This window comes from Balaenoptera ricei, chromosome 10 (genome assembly GCF_028023285.1).
Source record: "Balaenoptera ricei isolate mBalRic1 chromosome 10, mBalRic1.hap2, whole genome shotgun sequence".
Classification (NCBI taxonomy): domain Eukaryota; kingdom Metazoa; phylum Chordata; class Mammalia; order Artiodactyla; family Balaenopteridae; genus Balaenoptera; species Balaenoptera ricei.
In genome coordinates this window covers 88,634,102-88,657,608 of record NC_082648.1, presented here as the reverse complement: position 1 = coordinate 88,657,608, position 23,507 = coordinate 88,634,102, and the positions used below count along the sequence as shown (strand labels likewise).

The 23,507-nt window shown below is 37.5% G+C and overlaps 2 protein-coding genes across 9 annotated transcripts in view; one reads left to right on the top strand and one right to left on the bottom strand.

Annotated features, from left to right (window-relative positions):
* The window catches only part of HCFC2 (host cell factor C2), a 47,841-nt gene extending 26,820 nt beyond the window's left edge, over nucleotides 1–21,021 (bottom strand). The window contains exons 1-8 of one of the 2 annotated variants that reach the window (XM_059936778.1): nucleotides 20,798–21,021; nucleotides 19,228–19,376; nucleotides 17,599–17,759; nucleotides 8,551–8,759; nucleotides 7,735–7,819; nucleotides 6,071–6,177; nucleotides 5,778–5,966; nucleotides 229–396 (exon numbers count right to left, since the gene is read on the bottom strand). In XM_059936778.1, the coding sequence (XP_059792761.1) occupies nucleotides 229–396; nucleotides 5,778–5,966; nucleotides 6,071–6,177; nucleotides 7,735–7,819; nucleotides 8,551–8,759; nucleotides 17,599–17,759; nucleotides 19,228–19,376; nucleotides 20,798–20,960 (1,231 nt within the window). In that variant the 5' untranslated portion in view covers nucleotides 20,961–21,021. Of the gene's footprint in view, nucleotides 1–228; nucleotides 397–5,777; nucleotides 5,967–6,070; nucleotides 6,178–7,734; nucleotides 7,820–8,550; nucleotides 8,760–17,598; nucleotides 17,760–19,227; nucleotides 19,377–20,079; nucleotides 20,378–20,797 lie in introns of those variants that run through there. The other variant, XM_059936777.1, reaches the window with a different exon arrangement.
* GLT8D2 (glycosyltransferase 8 domain containing 2) overlaps nucleotides 21,017–23,507 on the top strand; it is a 57,100-nt gene continuing 54,609 nt past the window's right edge. For 4 of the 7 annotated variants that reach the window (XM_059936787.1, XM_059936788.1, XM_059936783.1 and 1 more), the window contains exon 1: nucleotides 21,021–21,114. The gene's annotated coding sequence lies outside the window, so the exon portion shown is untranslated. Of the gene's footprint in view, nucleotides 21,115–21,766; nucleotides 21,845–23,507 lie in introns of those variants that run through there. The other 3 variants (XM_059936784.1, XM_059936789.1, XM_059936785.1) reach the window with 3 other exon arrangements.

Genomic DNA, 23,507 nt, shown 5'->3' with positions numbered 1-23,507 from the left:
AATGAACTACAGAAAAAACATTCTACCCTACATGTCTATGTGTTCTACTACATCATAATGGTAATACAGTCAAGTTTTAGAGTTGAAACATAACGTATCTGATTTACCAGGCAGGAAACATCATAGCATAAAATTTCTTAAACCAGGTCTAATCACAGGCTTTTCTACACTATCTTTTTTTCGCGAAACATATGAGCATACACGCTTTAAGTGTGAAAATTATGTTACCTTGCATATTTGGTGTTGCTGAAGAATCTGATGACACAGCTTGGTACGGCAAGTCTGTATTCAACTGCAAAAGATAGCCTTCAACTGTAGGCACTTCATCCCATTTGACATGAAAAGAGTTGGTAGTGGCTTTGATCAGTTGTACTTGTGATGGTGCCGGTGGTTTCTCTAAAGAACAATATTCGTATTATGTATTAAAGTTTCAAATGTATCAATAGTTTGCCTATATAGCTTGTGGACCTGGAGTTCTGAAAACATCAGCAATGAACATTTCATCTGTTTACTAAGAGGAAAAAATTTACTCAGATAAACATAGCTATAGTAGGTCAAATGAAAATAATTTGGAGTTCTGATTTTATTTATTTATCTAATTCCTTATACGAATAAATCTATAAACAAAATAATTTAGTTCCAAGCTGAGTCATCAAATTAAAAAAAAAAATTTAATCCTAGAAGTGGGGGGAAAAACCAAGTACTTTATAGTTACAGCCATGCTATTTTAGCTTCTTTGTAAGTTTTTAATTTTATGACCCAATTTTGAGCCAACAGCATACATGTTAGAAATACTGCTAATGTTAGCAAAAATTATTTGGACATGATATCTTGGAAAACTTCTTTGAAGTAACTTCTTTGAAGTTAATACCTTCTTATCAAAACTTGTACTAACCAGGGCTTCCCTGGTGGCGCAGTGGTTAGGAATTCGCCTGCCAATGCAGGGAACACGGGTTCGAGCCCTGGCCCGGGAAGATCCCACATGCCGCAGAGCAACTAAGCCCGTGCGCCACAACTACTGAGCCTGTGCTCTAGAGCTCACGTGCCACAACTACTGAGCCCGCGTGCCACAACTACTGAAGCCCGCACGCCTAGAGCCCATGCTCCACAACAAGAGAAGCCACCGCACCACAATGAAGAGTAGCCCCCGCTCGCCCCAACCAGAGAAAGCCTGCGCACAGCAACAAAGACCCAATGCAGCCAAAAAGAAAAAAAATTAAAAAACAAACAAACAAACAAAAAACTTGTACTAACCAAAACAGGTAATTATTTTGGCATAAAATATTACCAACATTTCTAAAACAATAACAATCATAGACTATTAGAACTGGAAAAAAGGACCTAAGATTATTTCTATAATATCCCTGTCTTCTTTTTGTTTACCTATCAAATTAGGGAACTCACAAATCCCAAGGCAGTACACTCCATCTCTGGACAGTTATATAAGAAAATGTATTTTTCTAGTGAGTTGAAATCTATACACTATAATTTAATCTTTATAGAACAAGTCTAATATCTATCTCTTTGTATCTTTTAGAGTAGGGGTCAGCAAACTATGGCTCATGGGCCAGATCCAGTCTGTGCCTATTTTTGTAAATAAAGTTTCACTGAAATATAGCTATGCTCATTTGTTTAGGTATTGTCTATGACTCCTTTTATGCTACAACGGTAGAGGTGAGTAGGTGTAACAGAGACCTTATGGCCCACAATGCTTAAAATATTTACTCTCTGGGTCTTTACAAAAACAGTCTAATGACCCTGTTTTAGAGGATAATTAAGCCTAGTTCCTCCAACTATTCCCATGTAAATTCCTCCACGATCCTATTCACAATCCAGTTTATTTATGTCTTTCAAAGTAAGGCAACCCATACCTGAACAAAAGCAGAGAATAAGAAGACAAGTCCAGGAGGTAAACCACCCACATAACAGAAGTTACATGAAGAAAAATAGAGAAAGCAGAAGGGTGTAAATCAGTGAAATAAACTGAGAATTCCCACAACTGAAGAACATGAATTTCCAGACTGAAAGGGCCCACTGAGTACTCAACACAAGGGATTAAAAATAGACACACAACAAGACACATCATCATAAAATTTAAGAACAGTAGGGACAAAGAAAAAATCCTAAAAGCTATCAGGGGAAAGGTCACATTTAAAAGGACCAAAAATCAGAAGTGGTTTAGATTCTCAACAAAAACACTTGAAGTTTGAATATAATATAACAACTTTCAAAAAAATTTTTTCCCAGCTTTCAAAATTCTGAAGGATAATGACTTCCAATATAGAATTCTATTTCCGCTCAAACTGCCAATTCAGTGGGAAGGAAGACTGAACTTATTTTTAAACAATGCAAGATCTCAAAATAAATTTATCACCTATGCACCTTTTCCTGGGATGTGTTCTACAAAAATGAGGATGTAAACTAACAAAGGGAAAAATATGAGATCCAGGAAAAAGGGAATACGGCACAGGTGAGAGGCGAAAGATACCCCCAGAAAGATGATGAAGGGAGACTCCAAGATGATAGGTGTGCTCAATTTGTGGAAGGCAATCATCCCAAATTGGAGGAGGAGAAATTTCTTCAAGATGAGGAAATTTGATAGAATATCTGATGCATCTAACCATAATGAGAGAAGATTTAAACAAATGAGAGCATAGATTGAATTAGTGGTAAATACATACAAATCTAAAACAAAGTGACCATTACTAATCGATGGCAAACAAAAAATATTCACAATATTCTACATAGTTCACCTGTGAATAGCATTTATATGGTTATAATGTAAACACTGAACACTCATCTAACAAAATTATGGTGTAATCAATCATACTCAGAGAGTAGGGGTTAGGGAAGGTGCATAGGAGAGAGGGGAGGAGTGGTGGGAAGAAGAGAGAAATCCTTAACTTCCACGGTAGAAAGTGAGCATATTATGCCTAAACTGAAAAAAAATTAAAGTAACATATTCACGCTATATGGAGAATTGATAGTAAATACCATAAGAACTGTTTAACAGAGCTGAAAGCACATGCTTGTGAAGCAAGGAAAATGGGAGGAAAGTGTGAGCAAAAGACTGCTATTTTTCATAAAAAACCGTTATGGAAGTATATTAATCTTTATATGAACTCAAATGCACAAAACTTAACTAAAAGTGAAGAAAGGCAAGATGAAGAACTCTATCCCCCTCCCTTGCCCAAACTGAGGCCAAGTTATCACAAGGAAAAGCAAAATCTAAATTTTGCCTTTATGATAGTGGCCATGATTACTTTTAGATAGATATCCCTGTCCACAGCCTTTTATGGAAAGGTTTATGGAAAAACAGGCCATTCAGAGACAATGATTTTTAATCTTTTAAAAGTCACAGATCTCTTAAAGAATCTGGTTAAAGTGACGTATTTGCTACTGAGAAAAATTTATATGTGCACCTTTTTCTTCTAATCGCAGAGACTGATTAGAAGCTTATCCTTGGACTTCAGCTCATAATTCCCAATTTCAAAGATGAATCAGTAAGTTCAATTTTCTATATTTTTTCCTACTTGCTAGTATGTACTTCTTGCATAGAAAGCATTTAGTCTCCAACTTAATTGTTCCATTTATTACTTTTTCAAGTATCTTAATTTTAAAATTAAACTTTCTACATTATAAAAGCAATGCATGCTACTGTAGAAAATATAGATAAGAGAGAAAACCTTTTAAAAAAATGTATAATCTCACCTCTTAGATAATACTTTGGTACACAGTGTATCCTTCCAGATTTTTCTGTTTATACACTTAAAAGAAAAACTGGAATCATAGGTATGTTTTATAATCTGCTTTTCTCATAAAACAACACATACTACGTCTTCAGATCTGATTTCTCTACTGGCTTCCAGACTTCTTTATTCCCTCAATTGCCTACTTGATCTCCTTATTTCAAACTTAGCAGGGTTTAAATGGAACTTTTCACTTTCTCCACAAGCCTGTTTTCTCCGCAATTTTCCCATCTCAGTAAATGGAAATACCACCAAATTATTCAACCTAAAAAACTTCATCCTTCTTTCCTCTCTTTCTGTCATCTGCCATACCCAATTCATCAGTCGGTTCTGTCAACAAGAACTCCAAAATACGTCCTGAATTTATCCATTTCTCCCCATCTCCACTGTCACCACTAGAGTTGAAGACTTCTTTGACCACTGCAAAAGCCTCCTTTTGTCTCGGTGTACTTTTGCCCCCTTCAATTTAGTTTCCACACAAGTGCAGTGACCATTCCAAGATGTACACATCTCTCCTTCAAACTAATAAATAACCTACCATGTATTTTTTAAAAATTTAATCTCCACCATGGTGTTCCAGGTCCTACATGATCTGTCCCATGATCACCACTCTAATCTCCATTCCTATACTCTCTTTTACTCAGCTCAAATCTGTTGCCAAACATGCTAAGTATTCCCATCTCAGGGCCCTCATACTTGCTTTTCATTCTTCCTGCAGTGTCCCCACTCCCCCACGCCCCACCCCCAAACAGGCTTTTTACATGGGTAGCACCTTCTCATCATTTGGACTACATCTCGAATGCCATGTCACCCTTTCCTGGCTACCCATTCTGAAGTAGTCACCCCACCCCACCTCATTCCTAGTACCTCTCATCACTATCTCATTGTTCTATCTTACTGTGTTCACATGCTTACACAAAACTAAACTTATTTTGTTACTTTGTTTGACTATTGCCCATCATCCTCCTGCCCTCATGCTCTCTTAGAATGTAAGTTCTTTGACAGTAGGGATATTATCAGTCTTATTCAATACTGTACTCTCAGCATTTGGAAAAATTCCTGTACACAGCTGTCAACCAATAAATATTTATTGAAAAATGGACGTGAGTTCCATATTAAAAAATGTTTTTGGTGTTATAAAACTTTAAAAAAAAATCTTTTTATCTTGGAATAATTTCAGATTTATAGAAGAATTGCAGAGTTCCCATATACCCTTTACTCAGTATCCCCTAATGCTAATACATCTGTTAAAACTAAGAAATTAACATTGGAGTAACACTATGTATTAACTAAACTACGGACTATTCAGATTTCACCAGTTTTTCAATTAATGGCTTTTGTTCTAGGATTTAATCTAGGGTATCACCTTACATTTAGTCATCACATCTCCTTAGTCTCCTCCAATCTGTGACAATTTCTCAGTCTTTCCTTGCTTTTCATCACTTTGAAACTTTTGAAGAGTACTGTTCACATATTCTGCAAAATATCTAGAATGTTCCTCAATTTGGGTTTGTCTGATATGTTCTCATATTTAGAATGGTGTTATGCATTTTGGGGAAAAGTACCACAGAGGTGAAGTTTCTTCTTATCACATGATATGGGAGGTGGGGGTAAATGATATCAACATGACTTATCACTAGTGATACTGACCTTGATTACTTAAGATGATGTTTGCCAGGTTTCTACAGTGCAAAGCTACTAGTTTTCCCTTTCCGTACTCTATTCTTTGGAAGGGAGTCACTAAATCTATTCTAAACTCAAGGAGAGGGACATTAAGAAATTCCCCTATAATGGGAAGGATCTACATATATCATTTCTTCCATTCATTTTCAATTACTGGGTTGGCCAAAAAGTTCATTTGGGCTTTTCATAAGCACTTATGGAAAACCCGAATGAACTTTTTGGCCAACCCAACATGAAAGAGAAGAGGAGAGGCAGTGGCTTTGCAGTAAGTCTCAAAAGACAGACATCATTTGATTATTTATTTATCTAAAGGAAAAACTGTATTTGTTAAATACTCTTACCTACCAGTATCAAGATACCAAAGATCCTTGCAGCAAACTTGACTATTCAGTGCTTTTTTGTAGCCATCTCTTCCACTCCAAAAATACAATCGAGTGCCAATTGCAACAGCACAGTGTCCAGCTCTTGGTCTTGGTCTTGCATTTTTTTTGTCTTCTTGAGAATCTGATACTAGGGTGGTCCATTCTGCTGTATCTAAAGACAGAAATATCCATGACTAATATACTTTTCTTAAAGGACAAAATAACAAAAGTTATTTTATTAATAAACTTTATTTTAATAACTCTTAAAAGACTCACCAAGATTTAAGTAAGAAAATGAACTGGTACATCTCCATTCACAATCATGAGGCGAAGTCTCAATATTTTCCCCCTTATGTGGAACCCAGCCACCAAAGATGTACATCCTGAACAACAAAAAAAGAAAACATAAAGTAGCTGGTTTTTTTCCTAAAGCTTTAATTTTATTTTTTAGATTTAAAATGCTAAGAATAGACGAATTTCTTTCTTCTTGACTCAAAGTTTCAGGACTAATAAATCACTTATCACTGTCAAGGTAATGGAAATACGACAGTGAATAAAGTGGTCTTCTTTCAAGAGTTTATAATTTTATGAAGCAATACAGAATCAAAATTATTTCTCTCTGGCAAGTTATTTAAAGTGGGAAATATTTCAATTATAATACATTTGAAAATCAATATTGTATGCAATATACTAAGGGTTACCTCAGCCAGAAGGATACTCAAATGATCTATGACATCCAAAGTTAAATTTAGAATTGTATGTGTATAGTAACCAAAGAGAATTAAGTTTCATATAACTTTGGTCACTGATATCATCAAATAAAAAACATTAGACTATGTTCCTCAGGGCCCTAAGGGTTCCCGAGACATGCCCGATGGCTGCTGAAGAAGAAAGGCTCATCAGGAAGAGCTTAGGCCATGTAGCCTCATGTCAACCAGAGAAGCTCTATTTTTTTAAAATCTATTTTATATAGTAGAGTTCCAATGGAAAAACCACATGTTATAAAAAGGTTCTGCTGTTTAAAAAAATGAATATCTTATTAGATGTTGTTTATGGCTATTTTTTAAGAAGAACTAATGAGGTTCTAAATAACAACTAGTTGTTTCCTAAAACATTACTTTTAAGGTAAAGTCCCTACACAGGTAAATACTTACTTAAATTCTATTTAAACAATATTCCTAATTCTGGCCCAATGTTGCACAAACAAGGGAACTTGTTGATAGTAACAGCTAACCTTTATGGAGTGCTCTCTATGTACCAGGCACTGTTTGAAGCATTTTACATGTATTAATTCACTCAATCCTCATGACAGCCTTGTGAAGGAGGTTTTACTATTATCCACATTTTATACTTGAGGAAACTGAGGTACAGATAAAGTTTCCTTGCCCCAGAACAGATAGGACAAGTATCAAAGCTCAGACCTGAACTCGGGCAATCTGGTTACAGAGTCCACATTCTATCCATTAACACCATCCAAAGTATAATCATTGAGCATAGACACTGAATACACACCTGGGTACAAATCAATATGTGAAAAATATGTAAAATATGTAAAAAGAAACAGTGAGTTAGGTGTGTCAAATCTGTTGATGGAGGACAGATCAGTTTGACAACACTCTACCTTACACTTATGTAATACCTACTCTGTGCATATTGTAAGGAATGTGAAGAAGTAAAAGAGGCAGCATGACAAGAAAATGGTAAGTATTTTGGCTCTTATGGGCATATTACTTTATGCCCAGTAAAGTAAATACTTACTTTATGCACAGTAAGTATTTTAGCTCCTGTGGGCATATTACTTTATCTTCACTAAGCACAATCAAACATTATTAAATCACTTTCAAGAAACTAGCAGCATCACTCTTCTTTGTACCTATCTTTCTTAAGTTTGTTAAAAAGAAAAAAAAAAAGAAAGACTAAAAAACAGAAAAACACCATACTTATTTCCTATAACACTGGCTGTATGAAGGCTTCGTGGAAGTGGCACTGTCCCTTTAGTTTCTGGTTTTGACCATGACATAGTTTCTAAAAGTAAAAAGAAGTATATTAGCAACTTAATCTAATAATAGCAAATTATTTCAACTTACAGAATTTAAAAAAAAAGGACTTACAAAAATGAAGCAAAAGTGTTTCAAAACCATTACTTGAATTTCATCTTAAAATAAACATTTCCAGCTGACATAAATTGTCAATGACAGAAATCTATTTACACTTGAATGTTAGTATTTGTAATGGAGAGGTGTATTTAGGGTGCTACCAATTTTGAATTAAAACCAGATAAAGGATTTTAACATTTTAAGTAAGAGCATATTGTGTAGAAGACACTCAGAAGTGGGAGCGCACATACCCTCCAAATATTCATTCCTACGATCCCTTAAAATAGCTATGCAAGGAGGTTTTTCACTGACCAGCAGTAACATTACTAGTGACACATTTCCTGTAGACAGAGTAACCACATAAATTCAATCATCCTCAACTGGGACATCTCACAGAGTGAAAGGGGTACTATTGATAATTACGTGGGACAATAAGCATAAACCAGGACCATCCAAGGCAAACCAGAATATATGGTGACCTGACTTATAGGGAGCCCAGGAGAGTTACTGTCATAAATCAAATATTAATTTGTTCAACTTGACTGATCAGCAATCACTCATATCAAGTACAACTCAATGAAAAATATTTTTCAAAGCAATTTTTATATTTGCCTTTATCAATCATAATGAATTCCTGAGCCTGCATGAACTTAAGCTTACCTAAGTCAAGTTGCCATAGGTCATCAAGGCGAGCACCACACATTCCACCAAAAACATACATTTTAGGACTTCCAGAATCTCTTCTGCAATATATAACAGCTGTGTGGGATTCTCTTGGAGAAGGCACAATCCCTTTAGTCACTGGAATGCTCCAACCCACAACACCAGAACCATGCTGTAGCTCCAACTCATAGAAATCATTTAAATATCTAGGATATAATGAATGAAATTAAAACATTAACATGATATACACTTTTTATTTGCTTTTTGTTTCTATTTATAAAAATAATATATGCTTATTCATATAATACAGAAAGCCATTAGAAGAGCAGAAACCCCATAACTCATTCATTCAACATGCATTTATCAAACACTGCTGTGTACCAGGCACTCTTGTGGGATCAGTAGTGAACAGAAGAGATTAAAAAAATTCCTGCCATCATTTAGCCAGCACTCTTGTCCATGACAATACCGTGAAGGTTTCAAAACATAGCTGCAAATTCCCTGACACTCTTCCCGTGAGGAGGTAGGGTCTATGTCTCCTCCCTTTGGTGCTAGGCAGGTTGTGACTGCTTCGACTAATAGAGTGTGGTGAAATGACACTATGTGACTTCTGGGGCTCAGTCACAGAAGGCCAATGCAGCTTCACTATAGAACACTTGCACTTGGAATCCTGAACCTCCATGAAAGTCCAACTGTCACAAAACCACCATCTGGAGAGGACAGAAGTAGGCATGCAGGATGACAGTCCCAGTTGAGTTCATCCTTCAGCCATCTCAGCTGAGGCATCAGACATGGCAGTGACCACTGAAGCCTTCCCATCTGAGGGCCTAGTCATCACTGCTGTGTTCTGTATGAATTCCCAATATACAGAATCCACGAGGACAATAAAATGGTTGCTATTTTGCATCACTAACTTTTGGGGCAGTTTATTACATGGTACTAGATAACCAGAACAATCACTATTGACAATAATTAGTAAATACCCTTTCAGACCTCTCTCTCTATGGATACCCACATATGTATAAGCAAGATATACTACAAATGTTGCTTTGCAACTTTTTTTCTTTTTAAATTTTCACTCTATAATGTCATAGCAATGTCCTACATAGCTTTTTTACTCTAGAAATTGGCATGAAACTTCTCATCTACGACATGGATGTTTTCAATGTTTTGAGCAAAGTGACATTTGTAAGAATCTATCTCTCAATAAATTGAGTAATCAAATTATTACTCAAATATGAGGGCAAAATTAAACATTTTAGAACATATAAAACTGCAAAGTTTAGCCATATAATTGTTTTGTGAAAAAATGATGCTAGATCATCCAGGAAAAATAAAAAGAAATCCAAGAAAGAATACACTGAATAAAAGAAATGGTTGTGCAAAGAAACTAGTAATTTATAATTAAATTTAAATTGATGTTGATAACCGTGGCTGTGAGGTCTAAATAATCACTGGGAAAGACTGACCAAAAAATTAATTTCTTAACATTACTGTAGTCTGGAATAAGATTCACGACTCTACGAAACATATGTAAAAAGGGAGTAAGCAAAAAAAGGCTAAAGAAAAAGACAGTAATCTATTTCCAAAGAGGACAAGGCATCTTCAGTTTAAATGTGTGTGATGATTTCCAAGCAACTAAGGGAAGCACAGAATTAGCATGTATAATTTTCAAATCATTAGAAGGAAAGAAAGAATCAAAGAAACACAATAAATCAAGAAAAAGGAAGGAGAAGGAAAAAAAGCAAAGCATAGTCTACGGAAATAAGATGGCTAGGGAAAAAAAACAACTATAAACAATGTCAAAAGAGAAGAGAAAAACTGAAAAAATTTAGTAAACATCACAGAATTTTCTTAATATAAAGAGCTCCTAAGAAATCAAGATAATGACCAATCACACAACAGACATAGGTAAAAGGATATAAACAGGTAGTTCACAAAACAGGAAATAAAAATCATATAAATATATAAACACACATACACATACACAAATATTCAACTTCATCACAATTTTTACAAACCTAGCAAAGGCAGGGAAAGGGGTGTGGAGAAGCAACAACAAGCAGAGTAGATGGAAGACATAAAATTACAAGGGCAGGAAAAAACTTCCTTATTTTAAGACAAAGTCTCTTGGAGATAGGGAGTATGCAGGGGAAACAAAAGAACCCCAAATCCAACTATAAGCTATTAATAGCAGGATGATATTAAAACTATTTAACAACTGATATGGCATAGAGTTAAACAGATCAGAACGAATCCCAGCCAGTATGCTATAGCAGTGCATACTAGTTAATTGTTAGTCCTATTTACATAAGTCTATAACAAAATAATACACACAGGTTGAAATTATATATGTAAGGAGCAAAACACAAATTCACAATCACACTGGGAGATTTTAACATGTCATTCAGAAGTTATGACCTACACCCACAGGATAAAAAAGCTTTGAATAATAACTTAAAACATTGATTTAATAAAGAACCTTTTAGTCAAACAGTCAAGAACTTACAATCTTTATGAACAACTATGGAATAATTACAAAAAATGACTGTGAAATAGACCACAAAAACAATCACTAAAAAGGAGAAATCCTATAGACCACATTTTTTTTTGACCTCAATATAATAAAACTAGATATTAGCAACAATAACAAAACTTTCCATTTTGAAATTTTTCTTTTTTTTTCTTTTTTTTGGCCACACCACTCGGCTTGTGGGAACTTAGTTCCCCAACCAGGGATTGAACCCAAGTCCATGGCAGTGAAAGCCCAAGTCTTAACCACTGGACCACCAGAGAATTCCTCCATTTGGAAAATTTTAAAAATTATGCTCAACATCCATTTTTTGGTTAAAAAGAAAGAAATAATGAATTAGCAAACTATAGATTTAAGAAAACTTCCTTATATATATGGAATCTAAAAAATACAACAAACTAGTAAATGTAACAAAAAAGAACCAGACTCACAGATATAGAGAACAAAGTAGTGGTTAGCAGTGGAGAGAGGGAAGGGGGGAGGGGCAACATAAGGGTAGGGAATTAAGAGGTACAAACTATTAGGTATAAAATAAGCTACAAGAACATACTGCACAACACGGAGAATATAGCCAACATTTTATAATTATAAATGGAGTATAACCTTAAAAAATTGTGAATCACTATACTGTACACCTGTTAGTTATGTAATATTATACAACTATACTTCATATATATATAACTTTTTTTTTAAAAACTTCCTTAATCTGATCAAAGGCATATACTAGAGACCTACAGCAAACATCACAATTAAAGATAGAAAGGTTGGGCTTCCCTGGTGGCACAGTGGTTGAGAATCTGCCTGCCAATGCAGGGGACATGGGTTCGAGCCCTGGTCTGGGAAGATCCCACATGCCGCAGAGCAGCTGGGCCCGTGAGCCACAACTGCTGAGCTTGCGCATCTGGAGCCTGTGCTTCGCAACAAGAGAGGCCACGATAGTGAGAGGCCCGCACACCGCGATGAAGAGTGGCCCCCGCTTGCCACAGCTAGAGAAAGCCCTCGCACAGAAACGAAGACCCAACACAGCCACAGATAAATAAATGGATAAATAAAAATTAAAAAAAAAAAAGATAGAAAGGTAAATATATTAATGAAACAGAAGAGAGTCTAGAACAAGAGCTCACAAACTTTTTCTGTAAAGAGCTAGATAGTAAATATTTTAAGCTTTGTAGGCCATAAATTCTGTCACAACTACTCAACTCTGCCCTTTTAATATGAAAGCAGCCAGACAATATGTAAATGAATGGACATACCTGTGTTCCAATGAAACTTTACTAGCAAAAACAGGCAGCAGGCCAAATTTTGTCTACAGAGAGTAGTTTGTAACCCCTGGTCTAGAGAGTCTAGAAAAAGACCCAATTCTACGAGAACTAAGATATGACAGAGATGGGAGTTCAACACACTGTGTGTGTGTGTGGGGGGGATTGGCTTATTTAATAAATGGTGGTGGGAGAACTGAAAATTCATTCAGAAGAAAAAGTAAAAAGCCTCATACTAGTCACAGAAATATATTCCAAATGCATTAATATTTTAAACACAAAAACAAAGCTGTGAATGTACTAGAAGAAAATATAGAAAAATTATTTTTATAGTTTTGGGACAGGAGATTCTTCCTAATAAGTAGGATACAAACCAGAAAGCCATTAAAAAGTATACTGTCATACTTGATAAAACAAAAAGGAAAACCCTTAAAAAAGCGGGGGGAGCAAAGAGAAGACTTGGGAAAAAATATTTGGAACATATAAAACGAATTACATAGAGAACTCCTAAGAATCACTAATAAAAAGAAAAACGAAAATCCATGAAAATATGATTAGAAATAATAAATGAATTCAGCAAGGTCACAGGATATAAGATCAATATACAAAGACCAAATGTATTTCTATATGCTAGCAATGAACAATCCAAAAATGAAATTAAGAAACCAAATCTATTCACAATGTCATCAAAAAGGATAAAAAGTTAGAAATAAATTTAACAAAATAAAAGCAAGATTTGTACATTGAAACCCTCAAAAGACTGCTGACTGACAATAAAGAAGATCTAAATAAATGTAGAGACATTCCATGTTCATAGATTGGAAGACTCAATACTAATAAGATAGCAACTGTCCACAAATTGATCTATATAGTCAACACAATCCCTATCAAAATCCCAGAAGACCTTTTTGCAGAAATTGGCAAGTTGATCCTAAAATTTATACAGAAATATAAAGGATTCAGAATAGCTAAAACATTCTTGAAAAAAGAGTAATAAAATTTGAGAACTTTTGTCTTCCTATTTCAAAACTTACTACAAAGCTACAGTAATCCAAACAGTGTGGTACTGGCATAAGGCCAGTGGAACAGAATTGAGAGTCCATAAATAAACCCTTACATTTATGGTCAACTGATTTTCAACAAAGATGCCAAAACAATACAGTAGGAAAAGGATAGTCTTTTCAACAAAAGGTGTTGGGAACACTGGATATCTACATGTAAAAGAATGAATTTAGACACTTACTTTACCCAGGCATAAAAATTACCTCAAAATGAATCACAGATATAAATGTAAGAGCTAAAACTACAGAACTTTTAGAAGAAAACAGAGGAACAAATCTTCATAACCTTGAGACAGGCAAAGAGTTCTTAAAAAGGATGCTAAAAGTATGATCCATAAAAGAAAAAATGGATAAATTGAATTTAGCAAAATTAAAATCTTTGTGCTTCAAAAGATACCATTAAGAAAATAAAAACTACAGATTGGAAGAAAATATTTGCAAATCACATATTTGATTTTTTTAAAAACAAACCTGCATGCAGACTATATAAAGAACACTTATAATTCAATAATAAGAATACAAGCAACTAAATTTTATTTTTAGGTTTATTTTATTGAAGTATAGTTGATTTACAATGTTACGTTAATTTCTGCTGTACAGCAAAGTGATTCAGTTATACATATAAATATATACATTCTTTTTCATATTCTTTTCCATTATGGTTTATCACAGGATATGGAATATAGTTCCCTGTGCTATACAGTAGAACCTTCTTGTTTATCCATTCTCTATATAATAGTTTGCATCTGCTAATCTCAAACTCCCAATCCATCCCTCCCCCACACCCCTGCCCTTGGCAACCATAAGTCTGTTCTCTATGTCTGTGAGTCTCTTTCTGTTTCATAGATAAGTTCATTTGTGTAATATTTTAGATTCCACATATAAGTGATCTCATGTGGTATTTGTCTTTCTCTTTCTGACTTACTTCACTTAGTATGATAATCTCTAAGTCCATCCATGTTGCTGCAAATGACATTATTTCATTTTTTTTTTATGGCTATGTAGTATTCCATTGTATATGTGTACCACATCTTCTTTATCCATTCATCTGTCTTTGGACATTTAGGTTGTTTCCATGTCTTGGCTACTGTGAATAGTGTGGCTATGAACACAGGCATGCATGTATCTTTTTGAATTATAGCTTTTTCCAGATATATGCCCAGGAATGGGACTGCTGGACCATATGACAACTCTATTTTTAGTTTTTTGTGAAACCTCCATACTGTTTTCCATAGTGGCTACACCAATTTACATTCCCACCAACAGTGTAGGAGGGTTCCCTTTTTCCCACACCCTCTCCAGCATTTGTTATTTGTAGACTTTTTAATGATGGCCATTCTGACTGGTGTGAGGTGGTACCTGATTGCAGTTTTGATTTGCATTTCTCTAATAATTAGCAATGTTCAGCATCTTTTTTTGTGCCTGTTGGTCAAGTGTATCTAACAAATGAACAGAGATTTGAATAGAAATTTCATCAAAGAAGATATATGAATGGATAAAAAGCTTATGAAAAGAAGCTCAACATCATTGGTCATTAGGGAAATGCAAATTAAAACCATAATAAGATACCACCTTATACCCACTAGGTTGGCTACAAAAAAAAAAGACAGACAATAACAAGTGTTAGCAAGGATGTGGAAAATTTGGAACACTTATACATTGCTGGTGGGAAGGTAAGATGGTAGTCACTTTGGAAAACAGTTTGGTAGTACTTAAGAAGTTAAATATAAATTTCCCACATGACTCAGCAATTCTATTACTAGGTATCTAATCAAGAGTAATGAACACATGTCCATAGAAAGACCTGTATGCAAATGATCATAACAGCATTATTCATAAAAGCCAAAAACTGGAAACAATCCAAATGTCTACCAACTGATGAACAGATAAACAAAATGTGATATATCAATACAATGGAGTATTATTCAGCAATAAAAAGGAAGAAATATTTGATACATGCTACAACATGGTTGAACCTTAAGAACATTATGCTAAGTGAAAGAAGATAAATGCACAAAAGCACTTTTATATGAAATGTTCAGAAAAGGCTAATCTACGGAGACAGAAAGTAGACTGGTAGTTGCCTGGGGATTGGTATGGGAATGGGGACTGAATGCAAATGAATAAGAAGTTTCTTTTGGAGTGATGGAAATGTTCTAGAACTGGATTGTGGTGATGGTTACATAACACTGTAAATTACTAAAAATCATTGAATTGTACATATAAAAAGGATGAATTTTATGGTATATAATATATACTTCAACTTTTAAAAATAGAAAAATAAACAAGGACCTGAACAGACAATTTCAAAAAAGGAATTGTAAATATCCAATAAGCATTGTTAATCAAGCTCATTCCTAGTTTAAAAATAAATCAAGATAAACCCATGAAATGTATTTCACCAATTATGTTGGCAAAAACTAAGAAGAGTGAGATGATTCAGTATTGCTGAGGGTATAAGGCATTCTCGTACACAGTTATTAGGAGTATAAAATAGTTCCATCTCTTTGGAGGTTGATTCAGGGGTACCTAAACAAACTTAAATGTACCCTTTGACCAACACCGTCCCCCCCCAATTCCATTTATAAGTATCAATCCTACAAAAATATTTATACATGTGCAAAAACTGTAATAGCAAAATAATGGAAATATGTAAATGTCCATCTGTAGGGGAATGGTTAAATAATTTGCATAATTCAGACTACTTTTCAGCCTTTAAAAAATAGGTCAATCCATATCTACTGCCATGTAAAGATATATTGTTAAAAGTAAAAAACAAACAAAAAACCCAAACAAGTAAACACCCAAAGTCATAAAGCAAGAAGAAAGATCTCACTTGCATAAAAAAAATACATGTCTGCATAGAATCAGATTAACGTTCCCAAGTCCCCTCTCCCAGAAAGCAGAACATGTATCCTTGCATCATCGACTCAGGTCTTGGCCTTAGGGCTTGCTCTGACCAATGGAATGTCAACAGAAATGAATGTGCTAGCTTTAATCAAGGTTTTAAAAAGCATCACGTGTATCTAGTTATTCCCTCAAGCAGCATAAACTTGAGAAGCTTACCCTTGACACAACAAAAGCTAATACAATGTGTTACATGAAAAAGGTCCCAAAAGATACACATCAAACTGAATTATGTGTGCTTGCCTATGTTGGGGAACAGTGATGCTATGAGAAAGAACTTTGTATACTTTCTAGTTTCTTGAATTTTACAAGTCTGTATCTAAAAAAAATTTGTTTAATGGAAATGAAAAAAAGACATGTGCTAAAAGTAAAAGTATCTGGATTAGTGTGGTGGGATAAATTCTTTTCCTTTTCTCCAGTTTCCAATTTTTCCATGTAGTTTTAGTATATGTTATTTTTTAAAGTCTGGAGGAAAAAAAAAAAGCTAAGACTCTATTATCAGTCTAATGTAGGTAAAGAGACACATTATAATGGTGATGACAACTACTGATATTGCTGATGGCAACTTGAAAGTCCTTTGAAAATTATGCCAATAATCTTATTTAGCAATCACAATGACACTGAAAGGTAGGTATTTAATCACTCCCATTTCACAGTGAAGGAAAACAGGCTTAGATTACTTCCACTAAAGGACACATACACGGTAAGCAGTGAATCAGAAAACAGCCTTTTGGATTTTAAACCTCCAAATCCTGAATGCTATAATGACCATGTGATCAAAACATTATGCAAAAAGAAAAGAGGCAGTGATTAATTCTGTTTGGAAAAAGGAGGAGAGAATTGGTTCTGAAAGTACTTGCTTGTGTGAACCACTCTTAACAGCTTCCTATGAGAAAAATGGAAATGACAGCCTTCATTTTATATTCAGATTTTTGTCACTAACTCTCAGAGAAATATAATTTGAAAATATCCATTTATTACTTTTCATTATCACTTATGACAACTAAAATTCATTATGGCTCAACATATACAAATATATTGCCACAAGCAGTTATATTAATATCAATTTAATAAGATGATTTCTGATCGGAAAAGGCACAGTTTTGAAAATAGATATACTCCAGGGACTAAGGAAAACACAAAACGGACACAAATTTGTTCACTGTTAGGTTTAATTGAAAATGGCTAAGCTTCAATCACTTTTGATAATTAAAGATGGAAGAAATTAAATGTTCTTAATCTAAATCGTAAAATAAACATTTGGTCTGAAAAAGTGTTGGCATACCTGGGAACATTATTGTTTGAATCTTCACTTTCATTTGCCAGGCCACCAAACAAATAGCATTTGTTACCATATAAAGAGAAGCTATGTCCCAGCCGAGGACAAGGAGGTAAACCAGAAGAAGGGGGATACGGTTTCACTTTTTTCCATAACCAACGACTTGCCTAAAAAAGAGCATAAATACTCTCAGACAAAATCAGGAAAGTGCTCCTATATTGTCAATAGTGTAACATCATACCAATACATTTTAATCTGAATCCAGTAAGAACACTTCAATAAGCTACTTTTGGGACAAATGACAAGTTAACCAGATAACTTCAGGAATTAAAATGAGTGTTCCAATAGAAATTCAGTCTAGTCTTCCATATTCACAGCTTTCCACAATGGCAAACTAAGCTTATAATAATAAACACTAGCAGTTATAAAATATTTTCCAAATGAAAAATTCAACATTATTTATAGCTTTAAGATTAAATGTAATTTATGTACTCTCACTTTTTGAAATCAGGTAATCCATGGATGGTATATATTTTAACCTTTAAATAAACATAAAGCTCATTAAAAAAAATTTTTTTTTTCTTGGCTGCCGCATGCCATGCGGCATCTTAGTTCCCCAACCAGGGATCGAACCTGTGCCCCCTGCAGTGGAAGTGCAGAGTCTTAACCACTGGACCACCAGGGAAGTCCAACATAAAGATCATTTAACAAACCAAACTCCAAAACTTATTCTCTAGCCATGGATGCTTTCTTTATCTAAAACTATTTTTGAAAAATTTTTAAATGAACTGCTTGTAAATAGGCATAATCCACCTACATCTGCCAACCACCAGATACCCTTATGATCACAGCCCTGGGAATATACAGTTCAGTGATAAAAGTCAGTTAGGGCTGTCACAGAGGGCTCTGGGTCTGGTTTATTAGAGAGTAAAATCTAGAAAGGCTATTTGAAACTGTTACCCCTTTTGTATGTACTGCCAGAAAAGGGGAAAAAAGTGATTATTAGCGTGAGGGTAACAATTTCTATAACTAAGGCAGAAGTTTTCAAAAACTTATGGTCTGGAGACCAGCAGGAGCAGGTGGGAACTTAGTAGGAATGCAAATTCTCTGTAGAGAATACTGATTCAGAAACTCTGAGGGCGGGGCCCAGCAATCTGTGTTTTCACAAACCCTCCAGGTGCTTCTGCTGCAGGCTAAAGTTAAAGAAGGACTGCACTAAGATACAAAAGCTCAAACATATAACTTGTACAACTGAGGCTAAGTAACAGGTATCTTAATGTTACAAATGTTGCACTGGGTATCGGAAAAAGACTTACATTAGAAACTTTGGCTTTGGGACTTCCCTGGTGGTCCAGTGGGTAAGACTCCGTGCTCCCAATGCAGGGGACACGGGTGTGATCCCTGGTCAGGGAACTAAGATCCCACATACCGCATGCCACAAGGCACCGGCCAAAAAAAAAAAAAAAAAGGAAACTTTGGCTTTTTAGTGAAGTGGAAATGTTTTCTTTGAAGCTCTGAAATGTGAAGCTCACACTATTTTAAGCATGTTAATGAAACATTTTGCAATCTTTCAAAGAATTATGAGCAATATCATTAAAATTTCAGGTTGAGATAATAAATTTGAAATACACTTACTTGTAACTCATATAACTCATTGCTGTATCTTCCGTATTCAACCATTCCCCCAAATACTAATATTCTGGTACCATCACAGACAAATCCATGGGCAGCACAGCCTGGAGGGATGTCTCCTCTAACAGCTGGCAGGAACCACTGATTTGTAACTAGTTGCCGAAATAAAATTAAAACCAATTATAATAAACAGTTATCACAAACTATGAGTATGTACTTTTATATGAATCATTTATATCAGTGGTTCTTAATTGGGAATGATTTTGCCCCCTCCCAGGGACAAACAAAAAAATTACAGTTGTCAGAACTGCAGGAGGAAGGTGTTACTGGCAACTAGTGGGTAGAAGGCTGGGGATATAGGGCAGCCCCTAAAACAAACAAAATTATCCGGTTCAAATGTCAATAGTGCTGCTGTTGAAAACCCTGATCTATATCACTTAATTTCTCAACAAAAACCCTACTTGGGGAGCATCATCCTCTCCATTTTACAAGTGAAAAATCTGACACTTAGGTTCAGTTACTTTAGCGCTGATCCTTGAGCAACTGGCACAGCAAAATTCAAACCAGGTCTAACTTATTCCACAGCCAAGGTTTTTACAGTCTACCTAATTGTCGACTAACTTTTTAACTTTTTTTATGCTGGGGTGCCAGGAGGAGGAGAAGGTGAAAAAATAAAGTTTCCCCTACTCCACCATTTTATTAATTTCTAAATGACCACTACGATTAAGTTGTTTGGTCAAAGAAAAGTTATTGATCACGACATAGACCTCAAACTCATTAATTAGCCTTACACCAAGAAAACAGCTTCCTTAGGACAGCTGGCGCATTTACAAGTGGGAAAAATGAAATTCCAACCTCCTTTCTGTTCCACGGAGGTACTCAAAGTCAGGGCCTCCGCGGCCGGGGGCATTTCTGATGTGCAGCGGCGCTCAAGCCGACAGTCCTCCCCGAGCGCCGAACGGCTGAGCTTGGGCACACAGACAGGCGCCGGTATCACCCACGAGCCACTTCCCCGCCAGTGAAGAGGGCTACCAACGGGGTAAGAATCTTGACTGCCAACTGCCAGGTACGGGGCTGTATTTGGGGTGAAAGTACCAGAAGGCCTCTCGTTTTCCCTCCTCATCTCCCCTATATTCCCTTCCTCCTAAGGAAGACAGGCAGGCAAAGACGGGAAAGGCCCGGAGGAGCTCTGGTTTGGAGGTGGGTTTTGACAGGGAGGGATCTCGGGGCCCCGGAGTGGGCGAGACTTCGGGAAGAGGCCCAGGCGGGTGGAAACAGTCTCTCTCGCCTACGTCCGCCAGCAGGGCTGGGGCGGGGGGGTCCGGGACCGCCTGCCCGAGGGCCGGCGCGCCCCGCTCGGGGGCCGGTTCCGCCCCGCGAACCCCGGGGAAACGGAGCTACGGACCGGGACGCTGCGGGATTGGGGCCTCCCGGCCGAGACTCGCTCCCCGCCGCCCGCCGGAGGAGGTAGTGACCCGGCGGTGACAGCTGTCAGGGCCGGGGCCGCCGCCTCGTCTCCCCTCCCCCTCCGCGGCTCCCACAGGCGGGGCCGAAGAACCGCCGCCGCGCCTACCCGTGTTGTAGACGTGCAGCTCGTCGGCGATGCCCTCGTTGCCCCCTCCAAAGATGATCATCAGCTCCCGGATGGCCACCGCTCGGTGTCCGTGCCGGGCGCGGGGGACCGGCCCCGTAAAGGAGGAAACCCGCCTCCAGTTGAGGAGGCTGGGAGCCGCCATCTTCCCAACCCCCGCCCCTCTGTCCACAATGCACCGCGCCTGCTGCGGCGCCGCTGCTCCGGGAGGAGAGGTGGGACCCGCCTCCAGCTGTGCACGCGGGAGGGGGGGAACCTCACGGAGGAGGGTGATGGTCACGTGACCGCGGGCGTCCAGGGTAAGGATGGAGGGCTGAGGGGAGCAGAGGGGGTCCTGGTAAGGGCGCCCCGCCCCCGCCCCCGGGTGACGTGGCTGGTGTTGGCACCCTGGACAAGGGATTTTAGGGTGGAAGGAAATTTCCTACCGACCAGTCTCCCCTCCCCATCCAGAGCCTCCAGATTTTTATTTGCGGGAGAAGATAACAGCGTTTTCCTTTACGGCCACTTTGAGCATCTAGGATGTGCGGGCGAGTCAGACCCTTTAAAACAGGGGTCCCCAACCCCCAGGCCGCAGACCGCAACTTGTCCGGGCCTGTTAGGAAAGGGGCCACACAGCAGGGGGTGAGCGAAGATCCCTCTTCGCCTGAACTATTCCCGCCCCCCATTCCGTGGAAAAATTGGCTTCCACGAAGCCCGTCCCTGGTGCCAAAAAGGTTGGGGACAGATGCTTTAAACAATGACAACACAGCAAGAGAAAAGCTCTCGTAGAGGTTTTGAAGTGCCGGGAGCGCGGGGAGAGGAGAGGGAAGTCCATCTCCGCCGAGGGCGTGACTGCGCGCAGAGCGCCGGGGCGTAGTGGATGCCCGCGAAGGCGGGGGGAGGGAGGGAGTCTGGACCATGGTGGAGAGGCCGCGAGCGCTGCGTGCCACCCGCGGCTAGGAACACCGGAGGGAAGGTCGGAGCTAAGCCTGCAAAGGCAAATTAGGCAGATCAGATTTGGAGGGTGACATGCCAAGAAGTTTAGGAACGGTGAGCCGCGAAAGTTGTTTTGTTTTGTTTAAGCAGGTGGGAGGTTATAGATTTATCTTTTATTACTATCTAACATTTGAGGGTGTTTCATTGACAAGCACTGTCCTCCTTGCCTTATATGAATTAACTTGTGATTCTCCTAACAATCCAGTGAAGTGGGTACTGTTATTTCCCTTTCGTGGATGGGGAAATGAGGCACAGAAAAGTAAAGTAATTTTCTCATGGGCACACAGCAGAAAAGAATTAGGGCCAGTATTCAAACGCAGAACTTCTGATTCCAGAGCCCCAACCCCTAACCACTATACCATACTTACTGTGAATACAGTCATAAGTAACCCTGTTAAGTCCGGGCTGCTTTGTGATCTGGTCCTACACAGAATCACACTCAAAGAGATACAAGTCCAGCGGCAGAGGTGGGGGGGCGGGAAATGAAAGCAATTTAAATCCCTACCTCACACTCTCAAGAAGGTATCAAAGAGGGAATACACATAATGTAGGCCAAATTTCCTAAAATTTCATTTCCCTCATCTTACTATTTTCAATTTCTCTCGTATGCCTAGCTCATCTCTCCTCCCCCAATTCCCTCAAACCTAACCATGCCTCTCCCACCTTCTCATTCATCTAAACTTCCTTTTGAGAGGTAATTCTCTCCCTTTTAAAAAGGAATTCTTAGTATTCTTTCCAGCTCCTGCTTTTCAAGTTCTTCCTGTCACTGATTAATTCCCCAATTTCATAATATGGTCAAAGAGAATTTGGAATCGGAATAGGAAGGTGGCTGGAAACAAAGAAAGAAAGCTATGAATATTTATGTACTGATATTTTTCTTGGTCACATACATAACATGGGCTCTTAAATGTTTCAGTTATAAAGTTTTTATGTATCTGAAACAATACTGGAAAAGTTGGGGTAGAGCCATGAGTTTTTCATAAAACTTTAAATACTTCATTTAAAGAATTTTTTCTTATTCTGAGAGTTTAATGGTAAAATGTCCTAACTTTTATGACTGATGCTGTAAGTGGATGGTAGTTTTTTTTGTTTTGTTTTGTTTTTTTAATGTCCTTATAGCAAAAGACTAAGGGTAAAATTAAAAGTTGCAAACCCAATGTTGATATTCAAATTAAAAAAAATCAAAACTGGTATATGATATTTGAAAGTCTGAAAATCTCTGAACTAAGGGAGAGATGAAGGCAAAATGTTAAGACAAAGGAGATTACAAGTGATAACTGGTTGCTTAGATAAGGAACTTCAGGACAGTGGTGGAGGTCTGTATTAGTTTCCTAAGACTGCTGTAACAAAGTACCACAAACCAGGTGGATTAAAACAACAGAAATTTGTTGTCTCACAGTTCTAGAGTCTAGAAATCCAAAATCAGGGACATATCCCTCTGAAACCTGTAGGGAAGAATACTTCCTTGCCTCTTTCTGGCTTCTGGTCGGTGGCCGTCAATCCTAGGCCTTCCTTGGCTTGTAGCAGCATCACTCCAACCTCTGCCTCCATCATCATATGGTGTTGTCCCTGTGTGTCTGTGTTTCTTCTCTTCTTATAAGTTCACCAGTCATATCAGATTAGGGCCCACCTAATGGCCTCACCTTAACTTGTTTACATCTGCAAAGGCCTTATGTTCAAATAAGTTCACAATCACAGGTTAGAACTTAAACATATC